Source organism: Amblyomma americanum, chromosome 8, assembly GCF_052857255.1.
Source record: "Amblyomma americanum isolate KBUSLIRL-KWMA chromosome 8, ASM5285725v1, whole genome shotgun sequence".
Taxonomy (NCBI): domain Eukaryota; kingdom Metazoa; phylum Arthropoda; class Arachnida; order Ixodida; family Ixodidae; genus Amblyomma; species Amblyomma americanum.
Window position 1 is genome coordinate 12,593,009 of NC_135504.1, and position 17,283 is coordinate 12,610,291.

Here is a 17,283-nt window from a genome sequence, read left to right on the forward strand (position 1 = left end):
ATGCATCATAAGCATTGTCAGCATCGACCAAAGTCAGGACCTTTCGCCAGTCTACTTGAATCAATTCTTTTCTGAATGTATCGAGAGCCGCGTCAGTTACTGGCTGGTAAAGGTTTTCAGCAGGCGGATGTTTAAGAATGCTGGCAACATCTAGGCAAAAAAACACCGGAAGATGATCACTAATAGAACATGCTAATGCACCAGCTTTTACATCCGATAATACAAAATTTGTTATGAAGACATCCAATACTGACTGGCAATTAGTTGTTATTCTTGTTGGATTATTTATAACATTGTTAAACCCATTTGACAGCAAAATATTGGTAAAATTGGTACAAACAGGAGTATCAATACCCATATCAATGTTGTAATCACCTGCAGCTACCAACATGCACCTGCTTTCCACAACAAACGAAAGAAAGCTTTCATAAAATTCAAGAAATGTTGGAACATGCCCACTTGGCGGCCGATAACAAACCGAATACAGTACTTTATCCGCAAATAAAGATAAAACTTCGTAATCGGGAGTTACAATACTGAAAGCGTCTACTAGTTCGCAGTCCATTTGTTCTAAAGTTAGAACTGCAACACCACCACCGCGACCACAAGGTCGGTTGAGATAATGTGTATTATAGCCTTCCATTCTAAAAACATCACTCTCATTTTTGCTCCATGTTTCACTGAACATGACAACTGAAAAATTGAAAGAAAATTGGCTAAAGAATTCATCTAACAGAAGTGCTTTGTTTCGGACAGATCTGGCGTTTAAATGCACAGATTTTAACGCATGACGTCCCAAATGAGATACCACATTGTTCAAGTCATCTGGTGAATAGAAATCGTGTTCATCCATCTCTAGCTTCTCTGTTCAAGAATGATACTGGCTGGGCGCATCATTTGGGCAGAAGGCGGTCGAGGTCATCACGGCTTCTAATGTGAATTGCGTTTGCACCATCAGACATTCTCAAAAGAACCTTTCCATGCGTATGCCACACGTATTTAAAACCAGCTTCTTTGGCCCAGTTCTTTGTAGCTTGCAGCAGGTCTCTGTTGTGACGGGTCAAGTTTTCCTGGATGAAGATGCGTGGATGGCTATCATTTAGCTTGCTCTTTTTACTTAACCAAGATTCCGTTGTCGACTGCCTTGTGAAACGCACGATTATTCCGGGAATTTTGTCTTTCTGTGCGGGTAGCCTGTGTACCGAGGCAATGTCATGCTCGACCAAATGTGGCGTTTCCAGCTGGTCTGCAACTCCGTTTAGCACATTATGCAAGTTTTCACCTTGCACGAGAGGCACCCCATGGATTTCTAAATTAAGCTGCCTATTTCGGAATTCAAGTTCGTTCACTTCCCGCCGAAGCTGAGCCTGAGCAGATTGGTTCTCATCCTCCTTCATCTCCAGTTCCTGTACCTGCTTTCTAAGTACCTTAATTTCATTTTCCTGCACGAAAATAGTTTTTTTCAGTTCCTCAAAAATGGCAGACATGTGCGTAACAGACTCCTCCATAGTTTCTACTCGAGCGGCGAGGGAAGGTAGGCATTCTAGCTTTAGATTAATAGATCCAAGGATAGCTTTTATATCAATGTCAGTCTTGTTTTCATCAGTGTTGCTACCACCTTGTACCGAGCTCCGGCAATTTTGGCATCGCCATGTCTTCTTTGCAGCTTCGGATTTTCCTTTGAATGACTTTTCAGCTATTCCCGCGCATTTTCCAAAATGGTATTCGTGCACACACTCAGAACAAGCTACACGCCCCTCATATATATATATATATATATATATATATATATATATATATATATATATATATATATATATATATATATATATATATATATATATATATATATATATATATATATATATATATATATCTGCACTGTAAAAGTGTTGGAGAGAAAGAGGCGCTTATGTCGTGCATACTTCTTCGAGTGCCAGTTTTCTGCTCGTCGACTCTGCAAATACGAGGGCCAGTGAAAAAGCAACCCTGAAATTGCTAGCAAGGAGACAAAAGAGGCCAATAACTCTGGCTGCGTAATGCTATAAGCCAGGCTGGAGCGGTGTTTTCTCATCAAGCCGGCTGCATCGTGGCGTCGCCAGCAGTATACGCCGAGACATTCAATGTTCCCTACTTATGCGATTTCTAGCCGAGCATGCACTCTGCCTCGTTTTTTGGACCCTACTCCTTTGACCCCAAGTTGAGCACCAAGCGAAGGTAACAGTTCTATCGGCTCCCCTCGCACGCTTTCTTTAGGTTTAAGTTTTCCATCTCTCTCTTTTTTTTGTGCTCCATAAGGAGACAATCGGGACAAATAAATACATAATAGCGCTCCATAAAATGGATTGTCAGAGTTTTTTGCCCATTTCTATTTTTGTTAAAAGACGTGTTCATTATTGAGAAAAAAGGATTTTAACCGAAACATTGGAGAAATAGAACTCCTGATGTCTAGACGAACAAAAAATCCCGTGATCGGCGTTTTGGAGTGAATGGCTCTGTAGTCGTGCTAAAGAAATCCGCGCGCAGAAAGTGCCCGCAGTTCATTACAGTTTGCTTATGGAAGCGACATGTCACGGAAATGTCTCTACATTATATATTCTGCAGTTTCCAGCCTATAAATTGTCTGTTTTCAGGGCAAACAGCGTCTTTTTCAGTCGAACACGTAAGTTACCGCTTGAAACGAACTTCAGTTTGTCCTCAGAATTTCGATAGCATGTGTCAGCCTCCACCCTATTCATTCGACCTCACGCAGTCCATCCTGAGGCGTGCCCTGGGAACCGGCGCAACCTGTCTAGGCCTTATGAAGCGCGATGCTGACAACAAGAAATTCTTCCTCACCTCTCTTGGCCACCTGCACACTCTCGGTGTCCAGCTTGACCTGACCCCGCTGTACCCTGCGGTGCCATTCCCCGTGCCTCGCGGCACCCCCAGTATCGGTCACCTGGTCAGCTGGGACCACTCGCAGCGATGGACAGTGGCCAAATGGAACGACTTCGCTGCTTCGGGACATGTAAGACAGTGAACGTCCTCGGTAACGTTTCTGACAAGTGAGCATGCAGTTATAGCGCACGGTGCAACAATCAAGGAGGAATGCTCTTGAGGATCACCTGGATGACCACCTGATGTTTAGCCATTTTGTTGTCGCATGTACTGGGGAGTTGGTAGTGCTTCAGTTCTGCAGTAAATGATGCAAGCAAAGTCAGTAGTAGCGTAATAAGATGTATAAACTGAAAACTCGCATGTTCTGTGCCTATTGAGCGGCTTATTTTCCAGGCGTGAATCATAAGGGGCATGTGAGCAGGGGTGGAGAGGGAAAGCAGAAGTACTCTTGTCAGTGCGCCAGTGCGCCGTCTGTGGTACATGCGCTGCACTAAATAGCAGGAGGCCACGTGCGTGTAACTTCGGCATGTTGGCAATTATCCGGATGCAGACGTAGCTGCCAGCCTTATTTCTGCGCTTTTTTGCCAGCCCGTAATGCGTCATCACATGCTGTACATGCATAAATGAAACATTTTCGTCGTAGGCTAGCATTTTACAACGCAGGCGTTATACTGAACTGCAGTGAGATCGCGCTGGAACCTGAGTCTGTTCACGTTGCACTTCCATTCTAAGAGTTTGTGGTTAAACGGAGGTGAATTTAGAATGTGCTTCGACGAGAGCCGCTTATTAATACAGTTGGTCACCGATCCACTAGCGCCACCTTTCACTTTCGTTGTTTCCGAGAAGCTTGGAGCTCCTAAGTATAAGTCATAGTTTGCGGTAACTGACACTCGTCTACTAACTTAGGTTAACGCTCCAGCAATTTTCTTGTTACCTTCGCTTCCATTCGCGTCGAAAGGAAGGCTCGCGGACATTTAAGGAAATTCTTATCCAGCGAAACACCTTTGTGACCACACACACCATGGAAGAACCATGGTACTACTTTTGGCAGCATAGCTAGCAAGCGCCACTCTGAAATTAATATCTACCGCAACCTGCGACACAAGATGCAACAAGATGTTGTATGTGAACTTTGAAGCACCGAAGCCAAACGTGGTCTGTGACACTGTTTTTCTGGAGGGCTTAGGATTACCACCTGAGGTTCTATATCATGCACTGTCATAGCACAGCTCACACGTTAGTTCGCATTTCTCCTCTATCCAAATCCGGACAAGGACTTCGAGATTCAGTTACCAGACCTCAGCTTCTGCCGGCTAGCGCTAAAGACATTCAGTAAGGGCGGCGTGTTTCGAGCACACTAGATCAAGCGGCCCTAAGCATGACCGTGGACATCGCCAAATCTTTTCCACGGACTTGTATTTTCTATGAGCCAATAAAAGGCACAGTTACCCCTTCAAAGAGGCAGCAACGGTTCTGCTGCCTTGCATATGCGTATAAATATTGTGCAGTCGGCTGAGGACATCGTCACGGTGGACCTAGAGGCCAACGCTGGAGACGCCTACTTGGCCGGTCATTCTCACGGCGGACGAGTACTGTTCCCTGTGGCAGGCTACATGGTGATGGCCTGGAAGCACTTGGCCAAACGCTATGGCAGACCATTCTATCAGCTGCCAGTGTACTTCGAAGATGTCACCTTTCACAGGGCTACCATTTTGCCACAGAGGGGTAAGTCGGTTTACGACGTGTGCAGTAATGCTGCGCCTATGCAGAACTACCGCAGCGCATGCATAACAAGGTACGTGCGCCCTAGCAGAGATCACTGAAGGAGTGTTTAGGCACAGTTTTTCTCAATTTTTACCGAACATACTTATTCACGTTAAAAATTTCAAACTTGTGCAGTGTGGCCTGGCGTTCAGAGTGACGTTAGTGAAGCAAACAGAACAAGCTGAGGCGTCTACTAAGTAATGGTTAAATGTTGTTACGAAAGGACGTGCATTTCCTCGGGCGGCATGTATTACAGAAGCCGCCGCAGCGGAGTATGCCACATTCCTCAGCCATCACGATATCCGAATCCTTGTACGATAACCCTCTGTGCACGGCACCAAACTGCAACCGTGGCGTACTTCATCCAGAACTTGTCTGATGGTTAGGCCGACAACGTATGCCGAATATATGGACGCCAAACTTATGGAAAGGCCTATTAATATCTGTCATGTAAAAAATAACGCCCTAGACGATATTTTCCGGTGCTTCGCGCGAGACGGGGAAGATAAAATAGAGCATCTTATTTAGTCTAAATTTAATAATTGGTTTTGGGGGAAAGGAAATGGTGCAGTATCTGTCTCATATATCGTTGGACACCCGAACCGCGCCGTAAGGGAAGGGATAAAGGAGGGAGTGAAAGAAGAAAGGAAGAAAGAGGTACCGTAGTGGAGGGCTCCGGAATAATTTCGACCACCTGGAGATCTTTAACGTGCACTGACGTCGCACAGCACACGGGCGCCTTAGCGTTTTTCCACCATAAAAACGCAGCCGCCGCGGTCTCTGTAAACTTTTCAAGACGAGACCGCCACGGCCTTCATGGATGTGCTGACTTTTAAAGGCAACCATGCTGTTGTCAAAGCTCAGAAAGTGTAAGCCGGGATGAATTAGAGGATTGCAGTACTTGAAACTACGTTTGCCAGCATAGGAAGAAAATTGGAACATTCAATAGAAGAACTCATACGTTCATTCATATCTGCAGCGCTAAAGACGGGACAGAAGGAACACACACAAGTCACACAACAAAGCACTGTTGTGTGACTTGTGTGTGTGTAGATATGGAAGTTAATAACCAACTCGTCCAGCATGCTGTAATGAACTTATATATTCAATATCAAATGCGATGCTTTTGGTAGGCGACAATTAATGCCGCATCAATATGAAGGGGATTAACACGCAGGGGATTACAGCTTCTAATGCAGGTCAAGAAGTCTTGAACCTGTCAGCATCGAGTCGTCTGTAACTCATGGCTGGAACTGAAACGATAAGCAATTCGTTGCAAATATAACTGTGGCTAAAAATGGTTCGGTTGATCAACAATCCCGATTGAAAACACCTTGCTGTCCAGAAGTCGGTTTCGCATTGTATGTATGCAATCAATCTATGCAAAAAGCTTTCGATACAAATCTTTGCTAACGCCATATCCTCTCCTGTGCAGGCCCAGTGCGTTTCCTGGTAAATGTCATGCAAGCCTCGGGCGAGTTTGAGATCAGCGAAGGCGGAACGCTTGCGGTCAGCGGCCGCATCCGTACAGCCGGGGAAGGACAACAGGTTTTGGACAAAGATCCACAAGGCCCACCAGCCGAAACTGCAGTGAACAAACTGGACGCTGAGGACTTTTATGAGGAACTCAGACTCAGGGGATACGAGCGCCAGGGAAAGTTCCAAGCCGTCCTCGAAATTGATTTCGAAAGTAAGTGAATCCTTCGTGCCCTACGAATTGCTGTGTTTTTATCTTGCGTTGAAATTCGATGAACATGAAGTGATGAGAGCCAGGAAACAGACGGCATTCAAAGCCGGCTTTCTCGTACACTGGTCACCGCCCAGCCATTGGCACTTCATACTTCTCAAAGAGAGTTTCCCATATTAGTAATACAGTGCAGGGAACGGATTTTGTCATCAGATGCGTGCGTCCCTCGTTGTTTTCCCCTTTTTTGCTTTTCTCATAAGATCATCTCGCGCTCAACTTCAAACTACCGTCGAGACGTAGTAGAGGACAACGCTGCTCGCGCGTTCAGTGAGGGAAGCCGTTGCACACTGTGAGCAGTTAGAACCATTGTGAGTCCGATTCGCGACGTTGTTATGTAGAACACCAGTACCGCTGAATTCACTGAGCTCGGAAACTGCCCCAAACAGTTCTCGCGACCTGAGAGTTAGGGAAGGCAGTAGTAGATTTTGGAGAACCGACAGACTTCGTCGGCACTGTATGCAGCCTTAACCCCCTGGGTGACTTGAAAGTGGAAACCCTCTCTGGTATTTCGCCGCCGTGACAAGACCTCCTCCTGGCCCTTTCCCCGCAGGCGGGTCTGCCGCCCATAATATTTGGTTTTTGGTGGAAAGGAAATGGCGCAGTATCTGTCTCATATATAGTTGGACACCTGAACCGCGCCGTAAGGGAAGGGATAAAGGAGGGAGTGAAAGAAGAGAGGAACAAATAGGTCCGTAGTGGAGGGCTCCGGAATAATTTCGACCACCTGGGGATCTTTAACGTGCACTGACATCGCACAGCACACGGGCGCCTTAGCGTTTTTCCTCCATAAAAACGCAGCCGCCGCGGTCGGGTTCGAACCCGGGAACTCCGGATCAGTAGTCGAGCGCGCTAACCACTGAGCCACCGCGGCGGGACCTCTGCCGCCCATCCATTCCCGGTTTTCCGCGCCGTTCCCTGTGAAACAAATAGGAAAGGAAAGGGGAACGTAGTGAAGGGCCCCGGAAGAAAGCACTGTTTTCACTGCGTGGACGCGTAAATAGATTGCGGCTCTGTTTTGCTGTTTCCTCTCCATGTTTTCGTCAGTCTTTGACGCTCTCTGCTTTCATAGCGGCAGCCAAACGAATGACTGGTTCGACTGAATTTCTTCCTCAAAGCCGTGTCTTGTAACCAAGGGTGCTGGGTCAGTCAAGAACGTCTAATTCAAAGATTTTTTAAATATAACCATCGGTTCAGCTTGATACAAATTAGCGATAAGTTTTCATCATCCCCATAACTTCTTATTTTGATGTTCTGGCAGCGAATTTACATAAATTGTATTACCACCAGTGCTTAAGCCTTGGCTGTACCGTATTTTAAAAGTACGATGCAAAAAGAAGACATCAAATTTCCACACTTGCATTTGTTTATCATCTCACTAGCGCTCTCTATGTATATATGCAGAACATAAATAAAGGACAAACGCACAATGTGAAAATTTTAGGCTTGAAGGTATGACGTAAAAACATGTCTTGTTTTTTTTTTGGAAATATAGGAACAGTAGCTTTGTGTAAGGCGTTTCACGACGAGTTTAATTTTTCGGGGACGCTTAGAAACTCTGTTTAACCAACCTTCATTGAAGGCTAAATTATAAAACGTTTATCACACGCATTTCATGATAACAGCTTCATTTTGTGTCAACCATTTCTGGTCACTAAATGGGTTATATGATGCCAAGTTTTTCCCGTTACATTTCAGCTTATGCTAAGTTCCAACCAGATGCCAAGTAAAAGCTGGATTCTTCCTTGCTACTTCCCTATCAGGTTCTTGTGGCAGCATCAAGTGGGAGAACAACTGGGTGACGTTCATTGACAGTATGCTGCAGTTCTGTGTTCTACCCAGCCCTAGGAAAATATTCCTGATGCCAGTCAAGATCCAGTCATGTCGAATTGACCCTGAACTTCACGTTCGCTTAGCTCAAGATTACGGAGACGCAGGTGAGTGAGTGCCTTTGCGGAAACGGTAGAAGCAAGTTGGAGCAACGAAACGCACCGAAGCACTCCGCTCATGACTGAAACTAACGTAGTTGCTTTTGCAGTTACCTGTATATGAGCATACTGACAAACAGGCAGGCACATGCACACGCACATGTTTGTATGCGGCAAGAACATAGTGAGAATCTGAATTTCAAGGAAGAAAGTATTTACCTGGCTTACGGAACATCCAATATTGTACACATAAATTTTTCTTTGACAATTCACAGTTTATACATTGAGCGAAAAGACTAACACTTATTTTCTACGATGATATCAATGCAATACCACTGTAAGAACAACTAAAGGTAAATTTGTTGTGCACGGCTAATTTCTTGGACATATTTGTGATCATTGGTAGCCATTTTCAATTAAAAAAAACTTTCTAATGTCGAGGTACGAAGACCAACTGCATGACAAAAGGCTGTGTTTCCTTGTAGTGTTGCATTCTTTTGCAGCCGGCTGCTTATCTTGATTTTTCATGAAACCTTCCGAAACAAAAATAATTCGTTACAGCCGCAACGGATTCGATCATTTAGTCGAGTGAGATCCTGCAGAACCGGTGATTATTAAGATCACGATCAAGGGAAAAGACCACGCAAGGGCATTAGCTTCACCTACCACAAAAAAGGCAAGACATGGGATATTTCGCCAGTTTTAGAGGTTTGAAAGCCCAAGTGTCCTCTCAGAAATGAAGCATTGATTCAATGTTCTGTCAGTTATTTTTTTATTGATGTAAATTGTCTGACGGCCTGGCAATGTTCTCAATTTTTTATTTATCAGACGCTGTCTCACTGTGACTGCTAGGTATTTGTTCGCGTTTTCTCAACATCGTACCGTCTATAACCCATCGCTTTTTATACCCGCCGCAGCTTTGAACGTCAACAAGAGCTAATAGTGAGCTTCTTGTTTCTGCAGGTATACCAATGGCATGCGACAGATGCCTGAATACATGGCGCGCTGGAGGCATTGCCATCCACGGTGTCAAAACAAAAATGTCTCCGAAACGTATTCCGCAGCAAGCTCCTTGCCTCGAGGAATACAAGTTCGTTCCGTACATTGACGACGACACTGCCGAGAGCGAACGGGAAGCTACCGTGCAAGAGTACATTGATACGTGCAGCAGTGTTGTGGATCGCATTCTTACAGCCCATGGACAGAGCACGTCACAGATGTCAGAGCTTACGGAGAGTCAGTGCAAGGCTCAGGAAGGAGTGTATAGCCACTACCTAAAGCATCCTGCTGAGAATTATGTCATCCTGCAGGTTCTTGCCGACATCGAGAAGACTATGGAGAGCGATGCTTCGAATCTGACACTCGCTGTTCAATCGACGCTGGCCACCTACGGCAGTGACATAGACAATGACCTACTTTACACAGCCCTGTTCAAAGAAGATCCACTAAGAGCTCTCCTTGACGTGGTTGTGGAAAATACAAGTTCCAAGAGGATTTCGATACTGGAATTGGCAGCTGAAAGAAGTAACCTGCTTCTAGCGCCTTGGGTGTCTTCTCTGCTTCCTCTGTCCAATATCTTGCTCAAGATGGAGTACACTGTTGCACATCCACGTCATGAGAGAGTAGCGGCTGAGTTACTACCAGAAGGCATTAGTACCGTTGCGTGGGACTCGACCTCTTTCTCAAAGGCGCACCTACCTGAGGCTGACTTGATCGTCATTCGCGATGTTCCCAGCGAGAGAGACCGTCTTGAGGCTTTGGCTGAACTAGTATCAGCGCAGTGCAACGACCGCAGTTTTGCACTTATCCATCACAGAAGATCCCTGACTCCGGCCGAGATATTCTTGTCTACAGTAGGCGGAGTTACGCTGTCACACTACCCAAGTGAGACTATTCAGTCTGTATTCGAAGCTTTTGGCTTCTGCTTGATCGGACGCAAGTCTAACCGGTTGTCGACGCTGCTGCTATTGAGGAAGATAAACGTGGGAGTCCCAGCAGCGATGGGGGATGTGATTAGGGTACACAACTCGAACTTTGATTGGGTGGACACCATAAGGACTGCTGTTCTCAACTGCGAAAGCAGCCCTGATTGTCAGAACATTTGGCTGCTTGCTGATGACTCCTGTGCCAGCGGAATTTTGGGTTTGGTGAACTGCCTCCGAGAGGAAAGAGGTTCAAACTGTATTAGGCAAGTATTACACAGTGCTACTAGGACACTTCAGCTAATCGAAATTTAAGTCACAAGCATGGAAGCCGGGCACCACAGGATAAGTAAAGAGGATACAGGCGTTCCTTCATTAATTTATTTTTGATCACTGCGCGTTTGGCTGCACTGGAGGAAGCATGACGACTGAGTTCACTACATGACATGTCGGCCTGCATAAAAATATTACTAAGTGGGCGTTTATTATAGATTCTGAGGAGTACATGCAGGACATAACTGAAAAGGCTATGTTAAGGGTTCTTCAGGTACGCTTGGTTTCTCATTGAATTTGCTTCATTCAAAAGCTGCATAAGTCTTATGAGCCGGAAAGCGAGCTATGCGCGACATATGCAGGGATATACTGATCAATGTGGCTAAGACAAACGATGACACTAGGGGAACGTACTTTTACAAAGAGGGCACTATTTGAAGGCATTAGAAAAGCTTGCGTTGGGCTGCTCAAAGAATGGGTGCAATGAGCCGGCTGTTACAGCGCCGTAGTGGACAGTACGCCTCGACGAACAAAGACGGAAAGAAAAGGATACAAAGCTGCATTTGGAAACAACAGTTGTTTTTGGTAGGCAGGTTGTGTTATAAGTACAGGTTGTGTTAAGAGCACAATTATTGCAACATAACAATCTAGAGAAACAGGCTGGGCCAGTATCAAACTTTTAACCACAGACGAACCGAAAGAGAATGCAGTTACAAAAATAATAATAGCAACAACAACGAAGTGCACAAGAATGGTAAATTGGTATGAGAAGACTGATGATCCTGAACGTTCTGCTTGTTTTCTTGTTCTTTCCTGGTTTCTCGAGTTTTCGTGAGACATGGTTGGAGGTTTTAGTCTGGCCATAGCGAACATAATTCTAAAGCAGCGCAAACAACACAAGGACAAAGGAAGCGTAGAACACGAGCACTGCACTCTGTTTTCCTCTTCACTATTGTGCGGCATAGCGGACCAGTCTTTGCTCTGACTTTTTCATTCTTTTCTTTTGTTCGCGCAATTCGTGCGAAAAAATAGTAAGTATCCTTTCTGAGCATTTAGTCCAAGTCTTTGAACTATATTTCAGTGGACCACACTCATTGAATCAGGCTTTCTGCTCTTCCTTTACTTGCCTTGTGTCGTCGTCCTTCACAGATGCTTATATGATATGAGCCAGACTCATTCAAGCAGCCTGGCCGATTGCATGCTGGAAAGCGAAGAAGGCCGAAAGGTTTCGGAAAGGGACTTGGTCATGAACGTCTATCGGGATGGACAATGGGGATCATATAGGCACGTGACTACACAGACACGTGAGTGGATCGTTGGTATTTATGTATATTTGGCTTACGGCGTGATGGGTCCAAGAGATGTGTTCCGGATACCTAAAGCATACAAACGGAGTGAAGGTTTTCATGGTGCGAGTATGCGGGGGTAAAATTCACATATCTGGCGGGCCTTAAGTGTACCTTAAAGGTACACTTAAGTCAATATAATGTTGGCCCCTGTACGTGGGCAACCATGCTCTAACCGAAAACGAACTACCTTTTCTGAAAACACTGATATTGTTACCTAGAAAAAAAAATAAATACAGGTCCCAGCAATACCAGTTTATTTCGCCAAAAAGCTCCTGAGCGTCGACAAAGTTTTGGGAAGGGAGGAGCGAATATTCACAAAGGATCGCCACAATTTGTTTCGAAATGGCCATCGCGGATTACTTTTTGGCGTGTCAAGAGTTTGGCTCCTCTAACCTGCAATACTTAAATAAATTTTTATCAGTAATTCCGCCTTTCGTTCCCTCACATTACTGTGCCAGATAAATAATAATTGATTATTGCATACTTTAGTTTTAACGGTTCTCGATTGTTCGTTCTTGTTCTTTATCAGAACAGCGTGGATTATGCTGCGAAAAAAAAAACTTGGGACATTCAAGCTTAATTTACTAAATCCAAATTCGTGACGTATGATAACGGGGAAGAAAGTGCGAAGGGAAAGAGAAAAGAAGAGATAGCAGCTGCAGGTTGTTGTGAAGTAATAGTTTATTTAGACGATTGTGTTGAAATTTGTCTGGCAAACTTGGTCATGACACTGAAGAATTAAATTTATGTGGTGACAGGTAGATTAACCGAAATCAACGTGAGGTGTTTCATGCATCGCATTCACAACATAAAGAAAAAGCATGATGAAAAAGGGAAATGTACGGTCTATCGTTTAGTATATGCGTAGCCGTATGTGTCAATGTGATTTTGCTTCTAAGTAGGGCGTGCTTGTTCTGCTCAAGAGGAACAAAGTCATCTTAATGACTAGTGAACATGCGCTGGCATAATATTTTGTTAAAATAAATTGACTTTCGACCTGGAGACACGCAGCGTTCCTCATCTCTTGCTCATTGGGTGTCTATGCGTTCTGTTGTTCACACTGAATAGTTGTGTTTTCTTAAATTGATCGGCCTAACTGGCAGACGGTGTCATAAAAGCTGCTTTGAATTAAAAATAAATAAAACGTGCCGTTTCAACGACTGCTGCAGGTGGAGTTTCGAAGAGGATGACAGAATATGCCTTCCTTAACGTAGAGACTCGTGGGGACCTTCCCAGTCTACACTGGTACGAGTCTCCGCTCTGCTACGCGGCTTCAACTAGCGCGGTCGGCAGAGTCTTGTGCAGAGTGTACTATGCTCCGCTGAACTTCTGCGACGTCATGCTTGCCACAGGGAAGCTTCTTCCAGATGAGCTCCCAGGTGCGATTCCTCTATGAGATCGGCGTTCTGTGAATGATGTTCTACGACGAGGCGAAGCATTACATCTGCTTGAATAAGCCTGGTAAACTTCAAGATTGGCGCAAGCCTTGCCTTTTTCGGGGCAGTGTCCTCTTAGAGAGGCCGCTAGTGGTCAGACAGGCCTCTTATTCAGCTGACCGCCAAGTGTACACCAGGATGCAGGACCGGTCAAGCCTCCAGGAGGCTTTTTACCTGCCATCCTCGACATTATATCTGTATGGTGTAATGTTGGAATAAATATTTGAAAATAAAAAATATAAATGCATAATGGATTTGAGAAAATTTTAGGAGTACAGACAACAGCCTGCGAAAACTATTTGTTGCAAGCACCCTGAACTGACGGCCAATTTTTGAACGGCATTAAGCTATAATAACGAGACAAATGAGCCGAATACTATAAGCGCCAAGAACCCCGTTACCACCTGCACGTCTAGGTTAACAGTTATAAGGATTTTAAGAAAGGCTGCAGCTATGGGCAAAAAAGCGACCTTCCTGCGAAAATACTGATTTAGAAAAATTTATAATACCGCATCTAGGGAGCCTCTTTCCTTTTTTTTGAAGTTGAACAGACAGAACAGCATCCACCTCAGCAAAGGCAAAATTATACACTGCCTTAGCCTGCATGGCGCCTGGAGTGTGCAAAAGCCCGGTATCCCCAGAGTGCAGGAGGTATAGCGTTCAGCATGCGGCGTGTCGTAATCGCGCGTTATGCCTTAAAAATGATGTCCGCGTTTCATTCTCTTATTCCAGCGGCAGAGTTACGACAATAATCAAGACTATTATTAATGCTTTTGGGCCATAGTGGGAAAAAAGAACTGTAGGGAATACTTAGCTCCGCCTCAAGAATATGATGCGACAGCGTTAATGGGTTAATGCCTATATATATGCGGGATTAGTAATTCCCCATTTTATATTCGTAGATTTCCGGAAGTCCTGATACCACTCCTGGTGCTGTGGTGCAGCGGTTAAGTGACGCGACACTTCCCACCGATTGCAGGTGCTCTCACCGATGATGATTGAGAGACCCCGGTTGCTTTTCCCGGACAAACTCTGGCGACAGATAATTAATTTAACTGTCAGCTGTCACGGCAGGCAGTTTGCGCAGAATTCAGTAGCCAGGTGTTATGACATCACACAATCACCTGAACTAGGTGGTCCATCTGACAACTAAACGGCCCACCTAATTAATTGCTTCTCTGGGAAGCTACTGCCCAAGCCACCACCGACAATTACGACTACGCCGGGTTTTTCGCTGAACGAGATCCTTAACGCTGTCGCGTTAACAGTGTATAGCTTTGTCACTCTTAAACACACCGATAGCTTTTAAGGACGCGTTTTACGGTTATACGGCATCAGCGTCGTTGTAGGGGAAGCATTTCGCCGCGCTGATTGGTTATTATGTGGTGACGTCAGTCATGGCATCACTGCAACGCGCCACGTTGGTTGCTCAGCGTTCACTGATGTTACGCATGATGTTACGGCACGCGCCGCGGCAACGCAGCACGCGGAATGGTCCGGACATTCTGACACATGACTTACAGCATAGTCAAGTCCCATGGAGCTTCCCAGAGAATCAGGCAAATGACAAATGATAATGACAAAGAATAAACGATGCGGTAGTCACCGCCCCTTACGGCTGTCGCTGAATCTCTCGTTAGAGCGTGGTAATTGTCCTGTGTTTTCTCTCTTGTTTGATTACTCGAACAATATAGGGTTACACGACAGATGAGTGCTGAATGTGCTCAGCGCACCAGGGTTAAGCTGTAAGTTTTGAGCGGTGTGCAAAACGCGAAATCTTGCTCAAAACATTCGACATGCGCGATTCGCTGCAGGCGTAATGGCCACCCGAGACTGCGTCCTTGGCCGGGAGTTCTCAGGTCGTGACCCCGAGGGACGACGGGTCATGGGCTTGGTGCCTGGCGGGGCCATGGCGACAACAGTCGCTGTAGATCCAGATTTGCTGTGGGATGTTCCCGATGACTGGAGCCTAGAGGAGGCGTCAACGGTCCCCCTGGCCTACTCTACGGCCTACTATGCGCTTCTGTTACGGGGCAGCATGCGGCCAGGAGAGTCTCTTCTGGTTCACTGCGGATGCGGAGGCGTCGGACAGGCGGCCATCTCTGTCGCACTCTCAATGGGATGCACTGTCTTCGCTACCGCTGGTTAGTGTCCAGCAGAGAGCATTGCACATAATTTATGGATGTATTTCTTAGTGGACGTCAATGATTGTAAAGGGCAGCTTGTGTCTTAACTGAGGGCTTTCTCACCGCATGCGTTGTGAGCGGGAGGTGCTTGATAAGCTGTGACTAGCAGAAAAAAATGCAGTTTGTAGCTTCCACTGACAATTTCGGCCTTCGCACGGATAAAACATGTGACTGGGAAAACCAAACAGGCTTGATGGCTCAGAAGCTGGTCTGTTATCAACATGCGACATGGCGATTCGTGTTCCTGTTTATTACATTTAAAAAATTGTTCTTGTCCTTTAGTCGGTACGGCTGAACTGAAACTTCGTATTGCAACGACGATATTGGAAAGGGTACTACGCTTGCAAGCGTCTTTGACCCCACCATGAGCAAACGAAAAATACCTTGTGCTATGGCGCTCTTTGGCCGTGGATACTCTTGCACCATAAAAATGCACTATCATCATCACGCTTGCAAGCAAATGCCCATGCTGTCCTCGTCTTTGTTTCGTGTTATTTGAACGCAACGTTCTTCGTTCAAGAATATGACTGATCACCCGGCCCTCCAGTCCTTAGGGTTAAGGCCTGATGAAGCAAAAATAAGAATACTACATTAGGAAAAATGGATAGAAAGTGTTCTAGATAACTTAAGGCAAACGAAGAGCCTAACGGCTTAAAGGGGAAATAGGGCTGGAAAGTTAATGACGGAAAATACTACTAAAAAGCGGCACGAAATTATTAAAATGCAAATGTAGAAAGCGGATGACGCCAGGCGATAAATTTCAATCGTTAATCCTGAATGAAACGAGTTGCACTTGCATGCATAAATGTTGGTGAAGTACCTCCATGAATACATAATTAGGCATGAAATATGGTAGCAATTTACGCGAAACTGTCCCCCATTCCGATTCAGCTGCTACACGATGTTTCTAGGATTGGTTTGCCTATATTAGAAGGAGAACAGTCATCAGCTCTGCCGACAATTTTACTTCCTCGGAGTTAAGAACAAGAAAATTAATATTGGCTTTTATTTCGCTACCACTATCTACATGGTGGCCGGGTGCCAATGGTAAGAGCTGCCACTTGAAAAGCTTGATCCGGCCATGGACAAACAGAGCACCAAACAGAATAAGTGCGTAGTGCCAGGCGCAGTTTTTCGCCGACCATCAGAGCCACGTGTGGGCGATTACGCGAATTCAGTACTTACATTTGTAGATGAAGATTTTGGACGGCACGCGTACTAAGGAAATCCTACGAATGTAGTGATGTAGGGATGCGGCCATCTCGAAGGCTGCAGTTCAAACATGCACGCTAACCGCTACCATCAAAAGGTTAATTATTCTTCTCAGCTAATACGAAGATCGGTGTAAACAATTATACGCTCAATTCGCGTCCAAGGGGCCGCATCACCTAGATGCAAAAAATGCTTTCAGGGGCCGTGTTCTATAAGCTGGGAATTTTCCATTGTACAGTCTTTGTGAAAAGTATACAGCCCAAGGGGTCTACTTCTGAGCGATGCAGTTCGGCTCATCTTGCATACTCAGGCATCCTAATCTCACGAAGGTGGAAGGAGCTTAAGTTCTCAACTCTCCCATGCTTAGGGTTGTCAAAAGTGCTTAAGAGCTCTGCTACACGGCATGGGAGCAAACCCCTTGGGCTTTATATTTTTGTCAAAGAGGAGCGATTGCCGCGAAGAAAGACTACGGTCGTCCCGTATATGCACAAGGTGGCCCACAATAAAAAAAGTGGCTAATAGGCATGGCGTCCCTGTGGTGTTTTCGGCGCCACGCAAGCTAGCTGGGTTGTGCCCAAGGATCAGCGCG

General features: G+C 45.5%; 1 protein-coding gene across 1 annotated transcript in view; it reads left to right on the top strand.

The window, feature by feature from the left end:
• The window catches only part of LOC144100047 (fatty acid synthase-like), a 55,247-nt gene that overhangs the window by 26,447 nt on the left and 11,517 nt on the right, over positions 1–17,283 (top strand). Inside the window, exons 11-18 of the mRNA XM_077633096.1 lie at positions 2,753–3,010; positions 4,389–4,605; positions 6,080–6,334; positions 8,152–8,325; positions 9,280–10,504; positions 11,661–11,815; positions 13,030–13,239; positions 15,111–15,440. Coding sequence (XP_077489222.1) covers positions 2,753–3,010; positions 4,389–4,605; positions 6,080–6,334; positions 8,152–8,325; positions 9,280–10,504; positions 11,661–11,815; positions 13,030–13,239; positions 15,111–15,440 — 2,824 coding nt within the window. The remainder of the gene's footprint in view (positions 1–2,752; positions 3,011–4,388; positions 4,606–6,079; positions 6,335–8,151; positions 8,326–9,279; positions 10,505–11,660; positions 11,816–13,029; positions 13,240–15,110; positions 15,441–17,283) is intronic.